Source organism: Rhipicephalus microplus, chromosome 8 (assembly GCF_043290135.1).
Source record: "Rhipicephalus microplus isolate Deutch F79 chromosome 8, USDA_Rmic, whole genome shotgun sequence".
Classification (NCBI taxonomy): domain Eukaryota; kingdom Metazoa; phylum Arthropoda; class Arachnida; order Ixodida; family Ixodidae; genus Rhipicephalus; species Rhipicephalus microplus.
Genome location: NC_134707.1, coordinates 130,405,860 through 130,432,300, shown reverse-complemented (window position 1 = coordinate 130,432,300; position 26,441 = coordinate 130,405,860). Strand labels below are relative to the sequence as shown.

The following is a 26,441-nucleotide window of genomic DNA, read 5'->3' as shown; positions in this document are numbered from 1 at the left end:
GTAGGGTCCCAAATAGCGTCGTAGAAGTTTCTCACTGAGTCGACGTCGTCGAATGGGAGTCCAAACCCACACACGATCTCCAGGATGGTACTCGGCGTCTCGGCGTCGGAGATTGTAGCGTCCGGCATCCACCAGTTGCTGGTTCGTTATACGAACTTGAGTGAGCTGGTGGGCCTCCTCCACACGTTGGAAGTATCCTTGGACGTCGGCGTTGAGGTCGCCGTCTTCTACGTGCGGAAGCATGGCGTCGAGAATCGTAGTCAGCCGTCTTCCGTAGACGAGCTCGAACGGTGTCATCTGCGTGGTTTCTTAGATAGCCGTGTTGTACGCAAATGTGACGTACGGGAGGACTTCTTCCCACGTCCTATGTTCAACGTCGACGTACATAGACAGCATATCCGCGATTGTCTCATTCAGCCGTTCCGTTAGTCCGTTCGTTTGGGGGTGGTACGCCGTCGTTCTTCGGTAATCTGTGTTGCTGTACCGTGAGATTCTTTGCATGAGCTCCGCAGTGAAGGTCGTTCCGCGGTCCGTGATTAGGACCTCAGGGGCTCCATGTCGCAGCACATTTTGGTTAATAAAGAACTTTGCAACTTCTTGTGCAGTTCCCCTAGGAAGAGCGGTGGTGTTATGTATGCGAGTCCGCAGCAAACGTCTGTGCCTCTGGAAAAGGCAATCTGTGTCAAGGCCAGCTGGCCTGACGCGAACAACTCAACGGCGTCAACACTCGACGGCACCTTTCTGTCGCCCACGTGCAGTGAGTCACCTCGGCAAGCGAGCCCGTCGAGTAAACAACCGGCGTCTTCCTGTCTGGCAGCTGACGCAATGCCTAGCGACGTCACTCGTCCTTGGGTGCAGCCACCTGCAGCGCAGCCTCTCCAGATTCGATGAGAAAGAATGACCCGGCCCAGCGGCGACCCCCATTAGAGGAGTCTGACTTGACGACCAGCAGCGCTTCTGGTTGGACATTTGGGTTGGACCCGGGGCATATAAAAGAAGCCCTGCGGCGCGTCGAGAGGGAGACCCCTTTTACAGGAGACCCATTTGAGAGCCGACCTATCTGTTAGAGAGGAGAGCTCGGCTCTTCGAGTCTTTGTCGGCCCTAGTGCCGAATTTGTAACGCCTCTGTATATATGCTGTCCATAAACCTTGTGTAACTCACCGTCGTCTCGTCCGCTCGTCTATCAGCTCTGCACCGAAGCAGTCGCGAGCTGAGAAACCTACTCTACCAAACGGCTGGTGACCTTCCCTGCGGAGTTCGAAGCAGTGGCGCCTTCAAGACCGTGTTGGCGTCGCCGTCTTTCGAAACAGTGGTTGCAGCGGTGAGATGTCGAGGTGCCCTTCGTAACGTCGTTGGTGGCAGCGTTCGCAACAGTGGTTGGCAGCTGCGAGATCGGCCGGCGTCAGCGACATCGATGCGGTGAGTGCCTGATGTTCTCCCCTCAGTTCACCAGACTACTCTAGCTCAGGTTGTATTAGTTTAGAAAAGGGCTGTGTGAAGCATTGAAGTGAGCTTTGATTGTTTCAAGCCAAGTCGAAGCGCTTTGAAACCAAAGTTAATGCGGAGGGTGTAAACACGGGAGTGTTAAAATTTGCTTGCGCGTCTTGCTAGTTGACTTATAGTGGGTACGGCAAGTAAATTGTTAACAGGGGCAAACAGCAACAGGCTGGTGTGAACGATGGAGAACCTTAGAGTTAAGGAACTCATCGAAATTTGTGAGGAACTCGGCGTTACTTTGGGCCGTGCGAAACGAAAGCAAGCGATCCTTGAGATCATGAAGGATGAGGGAGTATCGGCTAAGGAAGTCGATGAGGCCTGGGTGGATATCAAAGCACGCCGCGAGGAGGCTGAAAGGCGAGGAGCTCGCGAACGTGAAGAAGCTGAAAGGCGAGAAGTTTGTGAAGAAGCTGAAAGGCGAGAACGTCGCGAGCGCGAGGAGGCCGAGAGACAGGAGCGCCTCGAGTTGAAACGAATAGAATTGGCAATCCCACAGTGCTCTCAGGCGCCTAGCGTAGCTTCTCCGACAATTCCGGTCAGCGGTTTCAGAATTCGGGACCAACTGCCACCGTTCGCAGTAGGCGAGGACATGGCGAAAAGTTTGAACACGTCTGTGAGCGAAACGCTTTGGAGCGGTCTCTTTGCGCGCGGAACCTGTTAGCTCTTCTTCCCAGCGAAGTGTCCGACGCGATAGCTTCCTTGTCGAGGGAAGCGTTCGAGGGCTATGACGAGGTTAAGGAAGTGCTCTTGAGACGTTAAAAGCTGCCACCCGAGGCTTTCAGGCAAAGGTTCCGGTATGCTAAAAAGAGGAATGAGTCATACGTTGACTTCGCGTTTCGTCTTAAAGCCGATTTAATTGAATGGCTCAACGGCGAAGGTGTTTATGACGACCGCGATAAAGTGGTGGAATGCGTTGCGTTGGAGCAATTCTACCGCTACATCGAGGAGGATGTCAAACTTTGGCTGCAGGGCAGACTTGGTGAAGTACAGCTAAACAAGGCAGCAGAGTTAGCTGAGGCGTATTATACTCGCCGAAAGTTGCATAGCAGGGCAGTGCGCGTTGAAAAGGATGAAACGAAAAAGGACTTTTCAAGGAAACCTGATCAACGGAAACCCGCTGCGCACCGTAATTTCAAGAAGGACCCGTCTTTTACGCATGACACTGTAGGGGAAGGGCAAACGGAAGCGGAGAAATCGAGTGAGGTTTCTACCACACGGGCGTTTGAATCACGGAAGCCGCTAATCTGCTACAACTGCAAAAAGGAAGTGCACATCGCGATAAACTGTCAGCAAAAGTTTGCAACTATCCTAGAATCAGAAAACAAACGGAAACCGCTAATCTGCTACAACTGCAAAAAGGAAGGACACATCGCAATAAACTGTCAGGAAAAGTTTGCTTTCGCAACAATCCGAGAATCAGAAAAAAACATGCGGTTGTTGGAGCCGTATCTCCAAGAAATTAGGGTGAATGGGAAAACGTGCCGAGCATTTAGAGACTCAGCGGCAACCATGGATGTTGTCCATGCTTCATTGGTGTCTCCGGATGACTTTACAGGAGAATGCGCGTGGATCAGGCAAGTCGACGAGGAGCAGGGTGTTTGCTTACCAATCGCCACGGTTGTCATTGAATGCCCGTTCGGTATGCTTTGCACCGAAGGGGCTGTGTCTGCCGCGCTAAACGATTGTTTTCCTTACCTTTTCTCCAACAACTCAGAGCAGGTTTTCAAAGAGCAGGGTAAATCGTTCTTCCCCAACTTAGCGTACATGGCCCTCACGCGATCGAGAGCGCGGAAGCTTTCGCAGAAGCTTGATCTTGCTCAATGCGGTGAACTCTCAAGTGACCTTGTCGGCGGGTCGACGGAACCTCAGAGAGGAAATTTTCCGCGTGAGTCATGTGAGCAGTCACGCGAGCGGCCCGTCGCCGAAGTGGCCGGCGCGGTATGCGTTGGGGGAGCGCCGTTGAATCAGAGCGAGAATGCTGCAACGCTCTTGCCTGTAGCGGAAAGTGGGAGCGAGCTGCCGAGGGCTGATCGAGAGACGCTCATTCGAAAGCAGCATGAGGACCTCTCGATTAAACAGCTAGTGGAAAGCGACATGAAAGCTGCACAAGTGTTGTCGAAGGAGTATAACGACAAATCGGGGAAAAAGCGCGCTTTTGAAGTAGGAAGTCAGGTAATGCTGCTGCAGCCGTCCAAAAGGAACAACCTTGAGGTTGATTGGGAAGGGCCTGCCAATGTAATATCGAAGCTTCCCGATACGAATTATGAAGTGAAATTAGGAAGGCGGCAGAACAAAATTTACAACTTGATAAAACCCTACGTTCAACATCAAGCGGTCGTAAATCAGCTGTTGAATGCTTCAGAGGAAGAGGAAGCAGAAATTTTTAGTTCTTGTGAGGTAATAGAAGGGGGATCGAAAGTAATCTGGGAGCAGATAAGCCTAGAGCCTAGGTTAAGTGAAGTCCGGAAGGAGGACCTGAGAAAGATTGTTTCCGAGTTTGGAGACGCGTTTTCGGACCACCCCGGAAACACGAGGGTGATCGAACATGATTATCGAGCTAAGCGGTGAGGAGTCAATCCGTAGCAAGCCGTATCGTTGTTCCCCTGTGCAACGTCGCAAGTGTGAGCCGCTCTTGGTACCGCATAAGTATCGTCGCCTAAAAGTGGCCGGTTACTGAGGTGGAGCATGATGCTCCAATTGCACAACTTTGACGTTCGCTAAAAAAAAAGGAGGGGGGGGGAGCCTAACGCTAATGCAGGTGCATTGAGCAGTGCGTTCTAGCTAGTACCCTCTCAACCTTTCGGTTCCTCGCTGGTGATTCGGGGCAAAATTTTGACCTCATCACGACCTTTGCTGAGCGCTCTCGTTCAGAGTGATCTCAACGAGCCAACTTTATGTTGTATTCTAATTCGTTACGTTGTTGTACGTGGGAAAAAATTGAGTTGTCATTTAAGAGTCTTGTGTCCCACATGTTCCTCTTGATGTCGAAAGAACAAAATTCCGATAGACACGTAGCTAGGTATATGTTGTACTATACTTGGTCTGGTGTTCTGTCGGATGACTGAGGGCACTTGCTTATGTCGTGTGTTGTCTGTTGTCGAACCGTTCTTGGCAAGTTGCAGAACCATCGACAAGTGCTGAAACCAAAGATTGTCAGAAGAGACGAGCAAAGCTGGTCGAGAAGTTGTGGCGACAAGCCAGTGGAGCTGGGATCCGTCCTCAAGAATGGAATGTGTTCCCGGAATGGAGTCTGGAGCTGCATTCTCCCCATGGCCCTCGAGGCGAACCTGGAGGGACCTGGCGAACGAGCGCGCCTGTCATCCAAGCCCCGTGGAAGCAGCTCGTCTTTTCGGCGCATTGCCTGGCGGTGGGGGTGCTGTTATGCCTGCGAGTCCGCAGGAAACGTCCTTGCCTCTGGAAACGGCAATCTGTGTCAAGGCCAGCCCGCCTGACGCGAACAACTCAACGGCGTCAACACTCGACGGCGCCTTTCTTTCGCCCACGTGCAGTGAGTCACCTCGGCAAGCGAGCCCGTCGAGTAAACAACCGGCGTCTTCCTGTCTGGGGGCTGACGCGCTGCCTAGGGACGTCACTCGTCCTTGGGTGCAGCCACCTGCAGCGCAGCCTCTCCAGATTTGATGAGAAAGAATGAGGCGGCCCAGCAGCGACCCCCATTGGAGGAGTCTGACCTGACGACCAGCGGCGCTTCTGGTTGGACATTTGGGTTGGACCCGAGGCATATAAAAGAAGTACTGCGGCGCGTCGAGAGGAAGACTCCTTTGACAGGAGACCCATTTGAGAGCAGACCTATGTGATAGAGAGGACAGCTCGGCTGTTCGAGTCTTTGTCGGCCCCAGTGCCGAATTTGTAACGCCTCTGTATATATGCTATACATAAACCTTATTTAACTCACCGTCGTCTCGTCCGCTCGTCTATCAGCTCTGCGCAGAAGCAGTCGCGAGCTGAGAAACCTAGGCTACCAAACGGCTGGTGACCTTCCCTGCGGAGTTCGAAGCAGTGGCGCCTTCGGGATCGTGTTGGCGTCGCCGTCTTTGGAAACAGTGGTTGCAGCGGTGAGATTTCGAGGCACCCTTCATAACGTCGTCAGAAGTGCGCTTCGCAACAGTGGTCTCTGCGTAGCGCGTCATGTAGTCTGTCGCTACGACAATCCATTTGTTCGCGGATCGGGATGTAGGGAACGGGCTCAGAAGGTCCATTCCGATCTGTTGGGAGGGCCTCGTTGGGACGGCGATCGGCTGCAGAAGCCCGGCGGGTCTCGTCGGTTGTGTTTTTTGTCGCTGGCAGTCAGGGCAGCTCCGGACGTAGTGGATGACATCGGATGTAAGGCGGGGCCAGAAGTATTTCGCCTTGATTTTTGTAATCGTGCGAGCTGTTCCGAGATGTCCGGAAGACGGGTCGTCGTGGCACGCTTCCAAAATTTCGTCACGATGGTCTGCGGGGATGATAAGTAGATAATTCGTTCTCGTTCTGGGGTTGAAATTCTTCTTCACTAGGATGGAGTTTTTGAGGCTGAATGCTGGTAAGCTGCGCTTGAACGCCCTAGGCACGGCGACTTTGCGTCCTTCGAGGTAGTCAATCATGGCGCGGAGGTCAGAGTCGGCACGCCGCTGGGCGGCTAGGTCGCTTTCTGCCACGACTCCGAAGAACGCGCTGTCTTTATCGGAGTCCTGTGGTGGTGGGTCGATGGGGGCGCGGGACAGGCAGTCGGCGTCGGAGTGTTTCCTGCCGGATTTGTAGAATATTGTAACGTCAAACTCTTCCAGGCGCAAGCTCCACCGCCCAAGACGGCCAGAGGTGTCCTTCCAATTGGCGAGCCAACGCAGCGCACGATTGTCTGTCACAACCTTAAACGGTCTACCATAGACGTATGGGCGAAATTTTGAAATGGCCCATATGATAGCCAGGCACTCTTTCTCGGAGGCAGAGTAGTTTCTCTCCTCCTTCGACAGACCATGGCTTGCATAGGTGATTACCTTTACGTAACCGCTTTGCTTCTGGACGAGGATGGCACCCAAACCGATATCACTGGCGCCCGTGTGCATTTCCGTTTCGGCGTTTTCGTCGAAATGAGCGAGCACGGGCGGGTTTTGCAGGCGTTGTTGCAGCTCGCAGAATGCCTTCTCTTGGTCATTTTCCCAGCTGAAAGGGGTGCTTTCTTTCGTCAGGCGCGTGAGTGGCTCTGCAATGCGTGCGAAGTTTGCGACGAAGTGCCAGTAGTATGCGCACAGTCCGAGAAACCTTCGCACACCCTTCTTATCTTTCGGCCTTAGGAAGTTCGCAATGGCTGATGTTTTTGCCGGGTCAGGTAGGACTCCCGCGGCGTTCACAACGTAACCCAAGAACTTGAGTTCCTCGTACGCGAAACGGCACTTCTCAGGCTTCAGCGTTAACCCCGACGTACGAATGGCCTCGAGTACAGATTCCAACCTTGTGAGGTGTTCGTCGAAAGTCCGGGCGAATACGACAACGTCGTTTAGGTATACGAGGCAAGTGTGCCAGTTCAGGCCTGCTAGCACAGTGTCCATGACTCTGAAACGATGCGGGCGCCGTGCACAGCCAAACGGCATCACCTTGAACTCGTATAGACCATCCGGGGTTATAAATGCAGTCTTCTGTCGGTCTCTCTCGCCCACTTCAATTTGCCAGTAGCCGGTCTTCAGATCCATGGATGAGAAGTACTTGGCGTGGCAGAGGTGATCGAGGGCGTCGTCGATTCGTGGCAGGGGGTACACGTCCTTTTTGGTGATTTTGTTTAGTCTCCGGTAGTCAACGCAGAATCTTAAAGTGCCATCTTTTTTCTTCACGACTACAACCGGCGCAGCCCACGGGCTTTTCGATGGCTGTATTATGTCGTCACTGAGCCTGTCATCTACTTGAGTCCGGATGGCTTCGCGCTCGTGTGAAGAAACGCGGTACGGTGCGTGTCTGGTAGGTCGGGCTCCATATTCGCTTATTATCCGGTGCTTTGACAAAGGTGTCTGACGTGTCTACGAGTTCGAGGATAAACACACGCTGTAGCGACGGAGCATTTTCAGTAATCTGTCCCGATTTTCTCGCGACAGCGCCGAGTTCACGTCGAAAGGATGTGGTAGCCTGGAAGCATCTGCGCGTGCGCGTTCAAAGGTGGCGACCGCGATCACTTGACTCGTTTCTTGCGTTTCTTCAAGGAACGCAATCGCAGTGCCCTTGTTTAGATGTTGGTACTCCTCGGTGAAATTGGTGACCAAAACTTCGGATCTGCGTTGCTTAAACCGCGCAATGCCTCTTGCGACAGACACACCGCGGTCTAGAAGCAACCTTTGATCAGTCTCCACGATAGCGTCGACGTCAGGAGCAGCACCTTCACAATAGACGGCGATCATCAAGCTTGCGCGGGGTGGCAGGGTGACGTGATCGTCGGCGATCCTTACAGCAGCACGGTGTCCGAGGTTCGGCTGCGGCGTCGTGGAGTGATCGAAAAAAAAAACGTTATCGACCTGGTCTGCAGATCAATTATTGCGCCATTGTCCGTCAAAAAGTCCATTCCGAGAATTACGTCGCGGGAGCAGTTAGGCAAAATGACGAACTCCGAAGGGTACGTAGTGCCGTCTATGGTGACGCGCGATGTGCACATTCCACTTGGGGTCACGAGGTGGCCTCCTGCTGTGCGTATGTGCGGACCGTCCCATCTGGTCGTAACTTTCTTTAGCTTGGACGCGAATGACCCGCTCATGACCGAGTAGTCGGCTCCCGTGTCGATGAGGGTGACTACGTCAAGGCCGTCGATGGACAACTGGACGTCAGATGCCGCTTTCCTCGAATTTCGGGTGCGTCGAGGCATCGTATCGCTGATTGCGCGTGTTGATGGTCGGGCACTATGCGTCGTCATCGTCGTCTTCTCAGCGGCAGGCTTCGTCATTTCGGGTACGCGTCGCGCAGCGTAGCTGTCGTCGTTTTCGGGGGTCTCGTCCGGGTGTCCTCGGGTCGTCAGGATCAGGGCATGTCGTGAATCACGGTCTTGCGTCGTTGGAGAATTTTCATTTTCTCGCCGTTGTGCAACTTTACCTCCAGAAGTTGCTGCTTTTAGTTTCGCCCTCGTGGGCTGGGGGACCTTCCACGGTCGAAGTCAGCATTGCTGCGACGGTTGGGGGATTGGTACAGGTAGGGCGACGGCGAATGGTTGAAACGGGATGGTCGACGGCTGGTGTTCGACAGGTATTCTTCGATCTCAAATGGGCGCTGGCCGGCTCGCGGGTGGGGTGCGTCGACGGAGAACTCACGCAAACCCAGCCTCTTGTACGGGCAGCGGCGATAGACGTGGTCGGCCTCTCCGCAGTGGTAGCACAGCGGACGATTATCTGGCATTCGCCACACCTTGGTCTTCCTGGGCGCCTGGTTTCGGGTTACAGGGGGTCGGGCGGGCGACATTGGGCGGCGGTATGGCGGCGCCTCTTGATAACGGGTTGGGACGGGTCGGGGTCGACGAGCAGCAGCGGAGTAGGTCATCGCTTGTGGTTTGCAAGATGCTTCCGACGGCGTGGAATTCCCCAGTGCTTGCTGAACCTCCTCGCGGACGACGTCAATGAGGGAGGCGACTTGGGGCTGCGGCGTTGCTGGGAACAATTTCCTCAGTTGCTCGCGAACGACGCCGCGGTTGGTCTCCCGCAAGTCTACCATCGCCAATCCAGGGGCGTTTACCGGGTTCACCGCAAGGGTGTTGAGTGGTCTATCGCATTGCCGCGAACGCATAACCAAGGTCCTCTCGATCATCGAAGCCTCGGTGACGAACTCAGCGACGGTCTTAGGGGGTTGCGGATGAGTCCAGCGAAGAGCTCTTGTTTAACTCCCCTAATCAGAAAGCGCACCTTCTTCTCTTCTGCCATTTCGGGGTCAGCTCTCCGGAACAGCATCTTCATCTCCTCAGCGAACAGTATAACACCTTCGTTAGGGTGTTGCATTCGCGTCTCCAACAAAAGGGCGGCTCGTTCTTTCCGCACAACCGTAGCGAATGTTTTGAGGAATTCGCTCTTAAAGACAGTCCAGTCGGTTAGGGAGCCTTCATGGTTCTCAAACCACGTTCGAGCTGCATCCTCCAAATAGAAGAAGACATGACGAAACGTTTCTTCGTCATCCCGCCTGTTAAAGATGCGGACACGCTCCAGCTTCTCCAGCCACTCTTCCGGGTCTTCAACAGGAGATCCTCGGAATGATGGGGGCTCACGAGGTTGTTGCAGAACGACGGGAGGGTTGGTAGCGCTGGTCATGGTGCCTGTGTTGATCATCGTGGTTTTTACGTCTTCTTTCCTTTTTTTATCCGGGAGCAGTACAAACTCTGGCTGAAGGCCTTGCTGTCGGCGGCTGACACTAGTTGGGCGTGCTTGTCGTGTTGGGCTTGCTTGTCGGCTTGGCAATGACTTAGGGTTCATGAACCCCGCACCTTCACTAGATGTCACGCAGCAAAGGACGACACAGTTGTCCATAAGGAAAACAAGTTTATTGGAGCGAATCTGTGCTCCCCTAACAACTGAAAGAATACACAGGCGGCGAAGCAGCGGCCGGCAAAACGACGGGCACGCTAGTGAGCCTCGGCAATCGAATGTCGCGGCATCGGCTGTGCGGGAATTTATATCCCTCGGCGCGAGGGTTTCTCGAATAGTCGAATTGTATCGAGAACGCCGTGATAGCGTTTGTTCGAAACGCTGTTGGTTCGGAACGCTTGAAGCGCTGTTCGATAGAGTTTGTTCGAAACGCTGTGATAGCGTTTGTTCGAAACGCTGTGAAAACAGTGATAGCACAGGCCGGCGCAGCCAGGCCGGAGAAACAAAACACAAATAAACAAACCTAATGCATGGTTCGCGGCAAAACCTTCATCACCAATCCAAGTTAACAGTTTACTAGAAATAACCTGGGCTTTACTAAATTTGAGTAGCTGTAAATTGGTTCTAGGTACCTGCTACAGGTCACCTTCCTCACCATCCACATTTGTTAATGAACTGCATGACTCCATCAACATAGTAAGCTCTCGTTTCCTTTCTTTACCTATGTTTTTACTCGGAGATTTTAACTTTTCCTACATAACGTGGAACACAATGCCGTTACGTATTTTCCTTTTCACAGCAGAGTGAAGATTTTCTGAATACATGCTCTGTTTATTGCTTGAATCAGTTAGTAACTCAAGCCACAAGAATTACAAGTAATACAGCAAGCACTCTCGACCTAATACTAGCAACGCATACTGACCTTGTCTCCGACATTACATACTTACCAGGAATCAGCGACCACGTCTCGCTAAACTTTGTCACCAATATTAGCCCTAGTTAAAAGACTAAACAGCAGAAACGCATACGATACTACCGGAAAGCTAACTTTGAAGCAATAAATAATGAGCTAACTCACTTTTACGATGATTTTGTTAGAGATTTTTAATCTCGTTCCGTTCAATCTAACTGGGATCTGTTCGCATGCACATTCCACAAATTGATAGAGAAGTACACATCCCCAATCGCACACTCATTTCCAATCCCCAAGCGCCGTGGTATTCTAGTCATCTAAAACGCCTATCTAATCGAAAAAAGCGTTTCTTTCGTTTAGCTAATAGCTCGCCTTCACCTTCGCGCTGTACAGCTTACAAATCTGCTGCAAACACCTACTTAGGAGCTCTAAAAACTGCAAAAAACAACTACCTTACTAGAACTACCTAACTAGAACACGGCACCAGACCCAGGTGTTGCAAAGAACAACGAGGTATGCCCTCATGCAAGTGCTGTTCCCGATCTATGTAGCAAAGCAGGCAGTGATGCCCCCCTGAACGAAAACATCGTGGTTGTTTTCAATCACCGAGCTAAGAGGGATGTCATCGTTAAGAAAGCAAGGAGAACTCGATTCGCAGCTGAGGAACTGGGATTCACAACTAAACAGTCTGTTTTCGTAAATGAGCACCTTTGTCCCCAACTGAAAAAATTGCTGGGTATGACGATTGCTCGGAAACGGGAAATGAACTGGCGCTTCGCGTGGGCAAGTGGTGAGAAAATATTTGCGCGTGAAACGGAAACATCTCGTGCAGTTCAAATCACATGTGAACCCGACTTGCACAAGATGCACGCGGCCACTTCAAGCAGCCGCGGGGCATCTAGCCTGCCGTAGGCTTATCTGATTAGCGCTTTTCGTTTTTTCGGCGCGCCCTTTTTTTTCTTTTTCTTTTTTCCTTTTATTAAGATGGCGATATTACCACGTGATGTCAATATACCTTACACTAGTGGATATTGCAGTATCATGCACTTAAATGCTCGCTCAGCTCGCAACAAACACGATGATATAACTACGTTTCTCGATGAATTCTCGTTTAAATTCGACATCATCATGATTTCTGAAACTTGGTGCACGTGCAATGACGAGGTACTATGCTTGCCAACGTATAAATCGTTCTTTCTAAAGAGGCCCTCTCGTCAAGGGGGAGGTGTGTTGCAACTAATTGCTGACCATTTAGTTTGCAGCCTTCTCTCAGACTTTTCAGCAATTACACCAGACTATGAGGCATTATCACTAACATGTCACAAGTATGTATATGTGGTAGTTTATCGTCCACCTGACGGAAAAACAGAAGCGTTTTTTCAATTTCTTGAAAATCTGCTTACGTATGCGTGCACTAACAAGTTGCACATTATCATAGGGGGCAACTGCAACATAAACCTTTTACACCAAACTGAAACCTCTGGTAACTTCCAACTACTACTTGATTCCTTTGCGTGTGCTAATATTATTAATGAACCTACACGTGTCACTTCAGATACTGGAAGCCTTATCGACTTACTTTTTACAAATGACATAAGTGATTCAACCGTATCTGGAACTGTTATTGCCGATATTAGTTGATTGATATGTGGGGTTTAACGTCCCAAAATCACTATATGATTATGAGAGACGCCGTAGTGGAGGGCTCCAGAAATTTAGACCACCTGGAGTTCTTTAACGTGCACCCAAATCTGAGCACATGGGCCTACAACATTTCCGCCTCCATCGGAAATGCAGCCGCCGCAGCCGGGATTCAAACCCGCGCCCTGCGGGTCAGCAACCGAGTACCTTAGCTACTAGACCACCGCGGCGGGGCTTGCCGATATTAGTGATCACTACCCCATATACATGTTTCAAAATCGTATCGAGTATCTTAATCGTGCAAAAGTATCAACTCCAGAATCATACAAAATACAAGAAATTAGTAATAAAGCATTAGACACTTTTTGGCGTGAAATTGCGTAGATTTGTTGGGATCCTGTTTATAAATCAGTTAACGCTAATGAGGCGTATGAAATATTCATGTGCCTGTTAAGAAAAACTTACCATACGTGTTTCAAATATGAAACTATCGAAGCCCTAAAGAAAGGTCGGAAACAATGGATGACGCGAGAATGTCTGCAAATGATTAAGAAGAAAAATCTACTGTACGCGAAATTTGTGAAAACAAGACACCATAACAATCTTTCGGAATTCAAGCGGTATAAAAATTTTGTAACGGAGCACCTGAGAAAAACTAAGGATGCGTACTATGAAGCTCTCTTTAAGAGGGTTAGCACTCGTGACGACGTGCTTTGGCGAGAAATAAATAAGCTTCTAATTAGAAGTTGCTCTCGAGACAACGCGCTTGAGTTATACATAGATCACAAGATAGCAAAAGGTCAAGAACTTGCTAATAAATTTAACGTGTACTTCACAACGCTGGCGTCCTCTGATTTATCAAACCCTTCTCGTGCCTGTAATAATGATTACAGGGACTTTCTAGGTGTGCCAAACATGAGCATTGCATATTTTTTAAACACAACTCCTGAAGAAGTATTGTCTGTATTTATGTCACTAAAAACACTACTGCTCGGGACATAGATGACCTACAAATTAAGCCTATTAAAGCAGCACTTGATCTTTTGTTACCTGTTCTTACCCATCTGTTTATTATCTGCTTATCTACAGGAGTTTTCCCAGAAAGAATGAAGCATGCGATAGTTAGTCTCTTATACAAATCTGGTGACCAAAATATCTTTTCTAATTATCGTCCGATCTCCTTACTTTCTGTTACATCTAAAGGGCTAGAGAAAATCACAAATTAACGTGTCATGTCTTTTTGTGAAAAGTACTCTATAGTATCACCGCATCAATTTGCTTTCGACGGGGCATGTCCACGGAACTGGCTCTCCTCACACAAAAAGAACTCATATCTAACTCATTTGAAAAGAAACTGTTAACACTGGGTGTTTTTATTCACTATTTCAAAGCGTTCGATAGAATCAACCACGAAGTACTCTATGCCAAATTGCGTCATTATGGTTTTCGGGGAACCCCACTTGACTTTCTGAAATCTTATTTATGACAAAGAAAGCAATCTGTAGTTATAAATGACAGCCAATTCTCCCTACTAACCATAACGTCAGGTGTACCTCAGGGCAGCATGTTAGGGCCTCTACTGTTTAATATTTATATAAACGACATAACAAGTGTCAGCAAATATGTGGACTTCACAATTTATGCAGATGAAACTATTATACTTTTTCATGGTAATGATTTAGGTAAGCTTGCAGACTCAACCAACAACATTCTTAACGACATCTTCATATGGAGTACTGCAAATTATTTATTGATCAACACAAAAAAATCCAAATCTGTGGTATTCGCACCGGTTCAGAAGGCTGTCTGTCATGGTTTGGATATATATCTCGGGCCCGAAAAAAATTGAGGTTGTCAAAGAAGTATCGTCATTAGGAGTAATTTTTAATGAAAATCTTAGTTGGGACGAACACGTCAATAAATTAACTAGAAATATAGATTGGACGTGTGGTGCTCTCTCTAAATTTCGACAGATACTTCCAGCAAACATTAAAATTTTACTCTATAATACGTTATTTTCATCTCACATAAACTATTGTAGTCTAGTGTGGGCAGATATATCTAAAGCAAATCGGAACAAAATATTTTTACTGCAGAAAAAAGCGATTCGTCATATTGCAAACGTACCATACGACGCACATACAAGTCATTTATTCAGAGAATATAAGATTTTACCCATCGATCACATACACAGCTTTAACCTTATTATGAAATACAAACAAAGCTTGCTATCAAACAACGCTTGTTTTCTTAAACTGTGTAACCCCAAAGAAAATACACAATCCTATTATGACATTCGGAAATGGCCTTCCTGGTTCGTTCCTTATTCGCGAACTAATCACGGTTTGAGAAGACTTGAACACTGTATTCCAGCTTGTTTTAACGTGTTTGAAAATAAAAACATCGACATCTTTAATATACATAAAAAACAACTTAAGAACCTTCTCATCCAAAACGGCGGCGTGTAGTTTAGCTTCTTCTAGTAGTCCGGCTACATACTATATGTAAAAGAAACACACTATAATAGTGCTCGTGTGTAACATGGCATCCTATGATGTTTCCTTTCTTTGGCATTTTTTTCGTTGCTTTTTTTACGAGTAAACCGGGCAACATTTCACTCGTCAGTGTTTGCCTTGTGCATTAAATTTTGTGCTTTTCGCATACCCAGTGTTGTAAACGTTGTATAATCATTTTGTAATACTTTGGTAGCCGTTTAGCAACGTGTGCATTGTTTCATGATTGACCGCACGCTGTTTTCTTTTGTTTTTTGTTGTTTTTCTCTCTTTGTGGTTTGCTTATTTTATGTACACCTGAAGCTGATGTAATTTTGATGCATTTTCTTTTTATTTCCTAAATTCTTGAAGTTTTGAAAATCGACGTCAAATTGTTTTTTCATGTTTTGTGCTCTGCGGATTTTTGTAATGCCAAGTGAAAAGGGGTAGGAGCCTCGTCAAGCTGCTAACATAGCAGCTTTTTGCTCTTATCCTTGCGTTTTCTTTTTCGCAACTCTGTGAAGAAAATGCTCAATAAAACTGAAACTGAAACTGAAACACTACCTGAAGCACTGAAAGATAACCCTAGAAAGTTTTGGCAAATGATTAACCCAACCACTAACAGCACTATATCACTAGAAGATTCATCTGGAAATAATATCCCCGAAAACATGTGCGCATCAGCTATTAATGATTCATTTTCAAGCCAGTACTCTGAATCCGCCAACATCATACTCCCTTATGCGCACCACTATAATTACATGCCCATGGATCCAGTAGTTATTTAGGTACCTGGAATAATGATACTAATAGATAAGCTACCATTCCACTCCGCTACTGGCTATGATGGCATTAGTAGCAAATTTCTTCGAAGCACTAACGTAGTTAGTTCAATGATACTAAGTCAAATATTTCAACAGTTATTGAGTACTAGTCAACTTCCAAAGGAATGGAAAATAGGGAAGTTGGTTTCAATCCATAAATCTGGCCCCAGAAACTCGCCTCTTAATTACCGAACCATATCACTAACAAGTAATTGTTCTAAATTATTAGAACATGTAATTTTCTCGAACCTTGCTAACTTTCTAGAGTCAAACTCATACTTTGCTAAAGCGCAAAATGGTTTTAGAAAACAGTACTCCTGCGAGACACAGCTTGCTTCGTTTACTCATAATCTGCATCAAATCCTGGATCGATCATCTTGCGCTGACAGTATTTTTTGGATTTTAGCAAAGCATTTGACACGGTTTGCCATAAATTATTGTTCTTAAAACTAAGCTTGCTAAATATCGACACTAAACTTCTTAAATAGATAGAACATTTTTTCTCTAATCGTTTCCAATTCGTAACTGCGAACGACCGTCATTCACCGCTCACTGTAATACAATCCGGTGTGCCTCAAGGTTTAGTGTTGGGACCTTTATTATTTCTTGTATATATTAATGATCTAACTTCTTCAATAGCTTCTAACATACATCTGTTCGCTGATGACTGTGTTATTTACCGCGAAATTAGCAATGTTGATGATACTTAAACACTTCAAACTGTCCTAAATAATATAGCTAGTTGGTGAAAATCTGGCTATTAGAACATATTATTAACAAAACCTAATATTAAGAAATGTAAGATAATGAACGTATCAAGAACTAACTCGAATCATAACACCTAACACCTAAATAACGTTCATTTAGATTTCGTCTTGTCTTATAAATATCTTGGCGTGCACATCACGAATAACTTAAGGTGGACAACTCCTGTAGAGTACGTGATTAACAATGCTAATCGCATGCTCGGCTACTTACGACGTAACTTCTCCAAAGCACCCTCTTCTTTGAAACTAGTACTCTATAAGTCTCTCATACGCCCCAAACTCGAATATGCATTCGCCATATGGGATCCCAGTCATGCTAATCTCATCACCTCTCTTGAACTTGTACAAAATAACTCTGCTAGGTTCATCCTCTCTAACTACAACCGCACTGCAAGTAAGACTTCAATAAAAAATAATTTATCACTTATTTCATTGGGTCATCAACGAAAAATCGCCCGTCTTTCACTGTTTCATAAAATTTTCTATCACTCTACACTTCATAATGACCTGATACTCCAGCCTCTGTACATCTCAAACCGTGTTGATCATCGCAATAAGGTAGGAATCGCATCATGTCACACTAGGTATTTCTTTCAGTCATTCATTCCCCGCACATCTCATGATTGGAACCGCAATCCCTCGAATGTCGCAACCATAACTGACTTCAAACTTTTTCACGAAACATTAGCTAACATTGTATAACCAAGAAAATCTGTTACCTATGCTTACTGCTTCTGTTTTTGTATATTTGGAAATAACTATTTATATACATTCTGCAGAAATGTTAATAATATCTGTATTTTATTTTATCGTTTTATTTGTATTTATTGCTGTTTAATTTGTATTTTTCATGTATTTACCCACTCCCCTCTTTAATGCCTTTCTGGCCCTGAGGGTATTATAAATAAATAAATGAATAAATAAATAAATAAATAAATAAAATTCAGGCCTTTTAATGGGGTCACCAAGAAACATCGGCATATCAAGGTTAGGAAGCTTAATCTGTGCACGGGTTGGAGGAGCGTCTTGATGAGATGCGTGCCTAGCTACGATTTGAGGTGCAGATAAAATACGTTCAGGGCGGGACTTCGCTAGGACGATAGAATCTTGGTATTGCCCAATGCCTTGAATATCATCCTCTAGATTATCTTCAGCCACATACTCTACTACCTAGATAACATTGTTCGTTAACAGAGCCTCTTTTATTTTCAACAGGTTGAGAAGATTCCTTAGCTCACTGGTCGGCGTTGGTTCCATTTGCATTAGAGTCGTCTCATTGTTGTGATCCTGATGACCACCGCTCAAACCACCGAGCGTTCCCGTCGTAACCTTTCCATGTCTTCACGTCGCGAATTGAATGACGGTGATCGTTCGCTCGTCGCCCGGCGTCACCGCGTTGATAGCGTCGATCAGCCGTCCTCTTCAGGGAACTCGCCTCAACGTTAGGGGTCTTGAACTGCTCAGTTGAATTTTGATCATGGCACCTTGACGTTGAAAACTGGGAAGTGGAGCCGTAGTAGAGAACCTCTTGTTTGTTAGACGCTGGGTCAAAAACTAAAAAAAAACAAATGGAATGCGCGCACGCTATTCAAGCACGATCTAGTCGTCTGCCTCTTCTTCGCCGCTCTTCCAAATTATTCTTAACATTTGCCTACGCTGCACGCTCGAGGCACTCTAATGCAGCGCCTCCAGAATGCCATTCACCGTTTTTCTTGCGCGCAACATCAAATACACGTTTTGTTCAATCTCTCTAGACGCAAGGCTATCGTATTTCGACGACGATTGCAGATTAACATGCAGATACGGTGCCATTTTTAATTTGTGCGGACGCTCAACCCAAGCATGTGCAATGCGCATGTGCTCTCCTCCCCTTGCTTCACGTGCGTGCTCTAGATAAGGGCCTCGGCACGATAAGATGCGATGCAGCCTATGATGGATTGTTTGTCTGTCCTTTGCTGTGCTACGCCCACACCCTGGCATGGCATGCGCGCCCTCTTCCGTACGGATCCCCCTCATTCTTTCTCCCGAGCTGACAGCAATGGTAACCAAACGACCCTTAGTACAAGAGACCACACCCCCACTGCACATGTGCATCTACCTCCCACACTCCTCCTCTACTATTCTCTCATTCTCTCTCTACATTCGGTGGCGAAGGCAACGAAATGCTGCTTGTTACATACGATGACTTCCTCGCCGTAAATCGTCAGTCTTCCGGTGTTCCACGTTTGCGTGAGACAAAAAAACATCTGCTTTCGTTAGCACGAGATCACGTTCGTTACATGTCTCTGCATAAAGGAATTTTTTGTACAGCACAGAGACAATAAAGTCAACTTTGAGGTCAACCACTTCTCGGAATGCGTGGAAATAACGCTGAGTCGCGTTCTCGAGACGATGGTTCACGATGCGTTTCAATTCGTTCATCATGTTCTTTTCCACGCTGTCGTCCTTGTGGTAGGTCACCAGCAGCGTTAGTGAGGCTGATGTTCTGAATGTTTGTGCACTTGCTTATGTCCCCCTCGACAGCTTTTTCTTAGTTCCTTTTACCATATTCTCACTGTTTCAGATCCACACATGATCCTCTTCGGCTGAAGAAGTGCAATTAATTTATTTAGGCACTCGAAAGGCACGCGAAGACCACTTGCGCGAAAAGTGTTCAGGGAGAGCTTTGTGATTAGGGGAGACAAATGAAGATGATCAATATAGCTTTCAGCAACGCAATCAACGAAAACATTGAATAGGCTTTTGCTGGCTACAGAAAGTTGGCATGCTTGTATTAAAAATGTATGCAGTTCTATTTGTAGACAGTTTCACTTTAAACGTTTTTTTCTACACGCCTGTGCTGTGAGATAACCGGCTTCAATGTTTGTATTTGCATGATTACGCATGCAAAAATAAGGGTCAGCGCAAAGCTCCATTTATAGTGAGGTTCCTGTTGCATATGGTACTTAACCTGTGAAGAGGCTTGGAGCGTAGGCAGAGATAATAACAGCTACCCTTGCCCTCTTCGCGGGCAAAATCAATATGTGACAGTGTGTTGCTCTATGAGCCGTATACAGAATACTGATGAACCCAATAATTCTCGATTGATTTTCGCCACGTTTTTATCACTTTAGTTTAAACGGGGACATCTTGAGAACTAGTCAGTGTGACCGTCCTGTACTTGGGTGCTTTCCGAATCACAACGTTGCGGCATTTAAGGAGTGCGATTGAAATCCGCGTGGAATCATGTCGGTCTATATGGCTGCTTCTGGCGTGAGGTATTCTACCAAAGAAAAAATAGAGGTACTCGCAGTAACTGGAATGAATGACAATGTTTTGTTGGCAATAGAACTCAACGCAATTTCCTATTCGCGCAGTCCCCTTTCATCAAGGTTCACTTTCATGAACCGGCTTCTACTGCTTTGCACAACAGGCTCCGTCCACTTTCATCACGAAAGAAGTCGTGGATGAAAACAGTGAAATAGACGGTGTAGCATAGTAAAGCTCAATACCAGAGCTGAGCATCCCACGGATTACCGATCAACGTGGCGGCCTCTTCAGAACAGACTCTGATGTGCTAACATAGAACAACTTCCACTCATTTCGCGTGTGCCTTCATAAGGGTCTAAATAGGCAGACATCTGAATCCGAATTCTTTTCTACAGTTGGGGCCTCATCAGAACATTTTGTAAAACGAACTTTTTGCACAAAATAATTTGGCTTGATGAAGTTTGATTTTGTCGCCAGGAAAGTTGATCTTAAGAACACCCAATATTGGGCGAAAGAAAATCCACATGGTTCGAAGCACCACGAGAATCATCAAGTTCACTGAAGTGTGTGTGGTGTGGTGTGGCATCATTGAAGATAGGAACATTGGACTTCACTCTTTCAGGACAATTTGAACAGAAAGATAAAGAAACAAGAAATATTAGGTGGTGTCGTTGATAACTGTCAGCAGTCTTTTCCTGAATGACTCGGGGCAGTATGGTTTCAGAACGAAACCACAATTCTCTATGAGACCTAAGAACTGGTTGAGTAGGTGTTTCCCACAACACTGGATTGTGCACGCACAAACGATATGTATTTCCCAAGATCTCATATTTTTTCTCAACTCGACTTTCTTGTTTGGGGCTTGGTTAAAAATTTAGTTTATGTAACAGAACGCAGTGATGCTCATGAAATGAAGGACTGGATAACATCTGTCGTCGCGAGTATTCTTTTAAAAATACTGCGTCGAGTCATCGAGTCCACGAGGCAGTGGTTAAAGCTTTGCGTTGCTGTGGAACCCATGCATTTTGACACTTTTCAGGTATTAACGTGTTGATAAGTAAAGTGTTTCGATAAGACTTGTGCCTGACCGAAATAGGCTTATGTAGCAGCATGAATTAAGCGTTACCTGGAATAAAACAGTTTCATTTACTTGTGGCACAGTTGTTACTCAATATTTGAATAAAAACCACGTAACTCGAGTATGAACAGTCATGCTGTTTTAGTAGTTGAGACAAAGATCACTAGCTTTTCAAGTCATTATTAGGCAGGTGCACTGGAGTGCGGATTCTCTGCCCACATCATTATCTTATAACATCTGCCACCATCGATGAGTGTTCTTTGGTTGCGTGTGTCGACTTTTGATTTGACCGGCCGAGAGGACATTGGTAACTTGTCACATGTGCCTACGCTTACATTCTCTTCATGTACTAACTGCCGTACGCAACAGCGGATCACTGTAGCGAGGAGCTTTGCGCAAATGCTGACCCCTTGGCATGTGTGATCGTTCGAAAGGCAATCAAAATTTGAAGCCGCATACCACAGAAGATAGGCCTACCAGAAGACATCTTCCAAGCTAAACTGTGTACATACACCACTGCCTGTTTCAATGACAACATGCTGCTGTCAGTGAGCAGTTCAGAGGTTTTCGTGCAACAAATAAATTAACAAAATGCTTCGCATAACGAAAATTTCTTTTAATGAGGCTGTGACGTGAAACACCAATAACTCGCGACTCTCACCTTCACTCGCACACAGTACATATTCAACATGCTATAAATCCCCCGCCAGAGTGGTCTAGTGGCTAAGCTACTCGGCTGCTGACCCGCTGGTCGCGGGATTAAATCCCGGCTGTGGCGGCTGCATTTCTGATGGAGGCGGAAATGTTGTAGGCCCGTGTACTCAGATGTGGGTGCACGTTAAAGAACCCCAGGTGGTCAAAATTTCCAGAGCCCTCCACTACGGCGTCTCTCATAATCAAATAGTGGTTTTGGGACGTTAAACCCCACAAATCAATCAATCAACATGCTATAAATGTTATTCAATGACATAAATACTAGTGTTTTGGGTTGCAGTAGAGTGATCTCTTTTATTTAACTTTTTTGTACCCCTGATCACCTCAATTTCCACAAGTGGAGTTCGTGGACATACCCGGGCCTAATTAAAAAATGCCCGCGTATCTGCATGTGAATCTGCAAATGTCAAAGATGGCAAAGATGATAGTGTTGCGTCTGGAGAGATTGAACAAAAGGGTTATTTGATGTTCTGCACAAGAAAATTGGTGAATGTTATTCTAGAGGCGTTGCATTGGAGTGCCTCGAGCGTGCAGCGGAGGCGAACAAGCACACCAAGTCACTTCAGACGTGATACATGAGCACTATCTGGCAGTTATCTTGGAAAAAGGAAACGTGCGGCTCTGAGACGGGCGTGCGCGCCAGTCACAGAGGTGATATGGTGTAGAACGCAAGGCAACGTGTAGGTGCCACCACCGCGTCGGCGTAGCAAAGCGTTGGAGACACTTCCCTTTTTGTGCCAGCGTAGCATGGTCAGCGCCGCGTGATAAAAGCTACAGTTATAATAATTACTTATGTATGCATTTTCTAGTAATAGACGCAGATACAGAATATATACGCGTTGTTGTGGTGCCTCAGATATGCGCAATATTTGCTTTTTATTGACAATCGCACAAGTATGAACGCTGAAGCTTGAGCTATATTGGTGGGTGCTGCGGATGGGTTCGGCCGCTTGGGGCAGCGGCTAGTGGAATTTCGCGTACCCAGTAGCGTAAGGGGGACAAACAGACAAAACAAAATTTTTGCGTCGAAGGTCCCCAAGAAAGACTATTGTCTTTAAAAGAAAATATACTTTGATTGATATGTGAGGTTTAACGTCTCAAAATCGCCATATGATAATGAGAGATGCCGTAGGCTTCGGAAATTTCGACCACATGGGGTTGTTGAACGAGCAGAACCTATATCTTAGCACACAGGCCTACAGCATTTTCGCCTCCATGAAAAATGCAGCTTTCGCAACCGGGATTCAATCCCGCGACCTGCGGATCAGCAGCCTTAGCCACTAGACCGCCGCGTCGGGGCAAGCATATACACTTTGAACTCCTGGTATTTTATTGATTGATTAGCGGATTTTAACGTCCCGAAACTCCCAAATAATTATGAGAAACACCGTAAAGGAGGACTCCGGAAATTTGGACCACCAGGGGTACTTTAACTTGCGCTCATATCTGAGCACACGGGCCTACAACACTTCCGCCTCCATCAGAAATGCAGCCGCCGCAGCCGGGATTTGATCTCACGACCTGCGGTTCAGCAGCCGAGTACCTTAGCCACTAGACCACTGCAGCGGGGCCCTGGTACTTTATTAAACAGTTTCGTGATGTGTTCTGTCACACGTTTTAAAAATTTATATATATATATGTATATATATATATATATATATATATATATATATATATATATATATATATATATATATATATATATATATATATACTAAGTGCCTTTATGCAATCTCTTATAAGATGATTTTTTTTCGTGCTAGTGAAGCATGGTCGATTGAAAGTCAGAGATCTTGATGAAAACGAAATATTTCTGACACAAGCAAGAAGTGTTTATCGCTGAAAATGTATTTCCTTATACATAAGATTTTCCAGCCCTTTGAAAATAATGGATAATACTGTGATTAGACAACGATTTTGAAACCATTGTTATTTCCCGTTTATGCAACATGCTATGTTTATGCAACATGCTTCCCGTATGCAGCCTGGCTGCATTTTCTTGGGAAGAACTCCTGTAAGTAGGTGTAAGTACTAAAAGATCAAGTACGTACGTGCTGCCGTCTTGACACGAACAATTTGATGCGTGGCCAGGGCTAGTTTGATTGATGTCAGCCTCGAAGTGACGGGCGCTTTAGCCGAGATCATATCTCGGTAGTCTTGGATAGTATATGGCCATGTATGGTTAGCATCTTGGCAACAGAATGCAAACGTACGTGGGGTCAGTGTCAATCAAACTGGTGCTGATGGCTGTACATGGTGCTGACGGCTGTACATACGTACGGATTTATGGCCAAGTACGCACGGGGCACTGAATCGTTTATCAAAGTGCCAACTTAATATACTCGCTCTGCCAGCCTTGCCTTTTATACCTAAATGAATGTTCTCTCCAGTTTATTGAAAACTGGCCAAGGTGTGGGAAAACACATTTTTGTAGAGGTAAGTTCCCGATCATGGGGTGTTAATGATATAGTCGACGCTTTAGCATGCAGGCCTGTCTTTGTCAAAGCCGGAAGCACCAGAAAGATAAGCGCGCTCGTGCAGTTAGCCACTCTCCTGTTCATTTATACTTACTTTACAGTTGTTGTTTTTTTCTCTTATGCAGACTAGGTTATACATAAATTTATCCCGAAGACTGCTTGCACTATAGTAAGTAATACGAGCGAATACGTACGAAAGCGATTCCGTAAGTGGTGTCTATGCCAAGTTCGATATTTGGAGGTATTTTACTGTCGATAACCGCAGGAATCGCGTAGCAGTCTTCGTACGTCCTTATTGGGTAGCCGAGCTGCCCAAGGGCGATGAACATTGATGGAGTGAACACGGTTCTGAAAACAAGCAATCAATGCAGTGAGATTCGTTTCATGAACATAAAGTTCGGGCTATAGGTGGTAGCTATGCCCCACACTAGCGTGGGTGGATTGTCAGCGGCGCGTATACAAATAATTTGGTAGACCCCAAGTACTCGGGGGACCGATGTTATGCAAATACATGCAGAAGAAAGGTGGCTGTGTCGTATTTTTCTATTCAGCGAAACGTTACAAAGTGACGCTTAAGATATGTACCAATACCAATGTCATACGCACACCCATACTTTAAATATGAATGACAACGCTTGGTTGGCAATGGAGCTCAACGCGTTTCAAAATCCTCGCAGTCCCTTTCAACTGAGTTCATCTTCATGTACTGTCGCATAACGATTCTAGCAGCAACATGGGTATTAGAAACACCAGAAGTGGTAAGCTGATATTTAGCGCGTGTACCAGCGAGGGCCCTTGACACTGCAAGGTAAATAAGCTTTAGCGGATAAGCACTTCACTGCGAGTTTCACGTGACGGCTGTAGTAGTAGTAATAGACTTTTATTCAGCCACAATTTACAGGCCGAGCATTTCGACCGCCTGTGCGACCAGTCGACGCTGTTGTTTTTCTCCTTCGGCGCTGATCCAGTCGAGCCAGGAGGTGATTGATTGAAAGGGGGGAGGGTAAAAGCTAGATTGCCGAGCAGTTTGGCAGTAAAATTGGCAGTGTGACAGGTCGGCATATGGGGAGGGGCAATTGGGACAGCAGCGGTTAGACCTATTTTATAAATGAAAAAGTGAGAGGGGGTTATCACGCAATTCATTTTATTTGCCGTAGGGTTCGATGCTCGAGCGCAGTGAGTGATGGGTGAAGGATGGGTGAAGACGCTTGTCGAGCCAGAGCTGGAAATATTCCTCCTTCATGGTGTAACGCAAGGAGATCTGCCCATCGTTATTCGCGGAGCTCTCTCTGTCTTCCGAATGTGTGAGCCAGGGAATTAACGGTGCCCGGTGCAATATATCGTGGGCAAGCTGATGAGCTAGCTCATTGCCGTTCATACCTGAATGACCAGAAATCCAGCGGAGGAAGATAGTGGAGGTTTGGAGAGCAAGGCCGCTCGCTCGTCCTCCTGTTGAAGAGCAGGCGGCAACGTGTTGTTCTGTATGTGACGAATGGCGGCGTGAGAGTCGGAATAAATCGTGTACTGGGGGAGAGAAGGGAGGGAGGAAAATAACTGCATGGCGTGGACCATGGAAAGGACCTCGAGTGAAAGTACATTTGGCGGGTGCAAGTATGACCCGCTGGTGTGCGTGTCAGGTGCCGAAAGATGTGAATGGTAGATGACGTAGCCACACGAGCCCCGAGGAGCCATGTATGATGCATCCGTGTAGGCAACTTCATGTGTAGAGAGACGAGGAAATTGATGTTGTGCTGCCGCATGACGCCAGCCGGCGTGAAGAACGGGAGACATATTGGATGGGAGGGGAAGGATGCGAAGGTTAAAGCAGCGATGCTAGTGGCAGAAAGCAAGGTAGGAACGGAATCGGGAATGTGAAGGATACAGGCTTGGGCCAATAGCCATTGGCATTGACGAGTAAGAGAGAGACGGGTAATGTGATAGTCATGGTGTAGAGAAATAAGAGAACGTTATGGATGAAAGAGGCCTGCGGCAAAGAGCTTAGTGGTAGAGGTAGTGACAGAGAGGTTTAGAGCTGCCTTGTAGAGGCCTAATAGAGCTCTTTAAAGTGTGTTGATTTGCGTTTGGGTGAATTAAACGTAGGGTACAAAGAACAAGAGCTTGTTAAGGGCGAGCGCATGTGCAACCCGGCACGCATGAGTCTCATGAAGTCCCGACTGCCGAGTGACACCACGTCGCAGGAGGTGAGTCGCCTAGTGACAAGTCCTCTCAGCGTGACGTAGGGCCTGGGCGTTTTTCGCCGCGTGCAAAGGGAAGCCAAGAACTTTGCATTGCAGGATAGTGGGGATTAGAGAGCTAGAAAGATGTCGATAGGTGAGGGTGTTGTGGGAGCGCTGGTACGCAGACCGGTTTAGTAAAAGTAGTTCACATTTCTCTGGTGCAGGAGACAGGCTAGCAGTAGCGAGAAAGGAATCGATAAGGTCCAGGCCACGTTGCAACGGCTGTTTGAGAC

General features: G+C 46.8%; 1 protein-coding gene across 1 annotated transcript in view; it reads right to left on the bottom strand.

Moving 5' to 3' along the window:
* Positions 1–26,441, bottom strand: part of LOC142768374 (uncharacterized) — a 410,323-nt gene that overhangs the window by 226,649 nt on the left and 157,233 nt on the right. Inside the window, exon 8 of the mRNA XM_075870345.1 lies at positions 24,166–24,319. Coding sequence (XP_075726460.1) covers positions 24,166–24,319 — 154 coding nt within the window. The remainder of the gene's footprint in view (positions 1–24,165; positions 24,320–26,441) is intronic.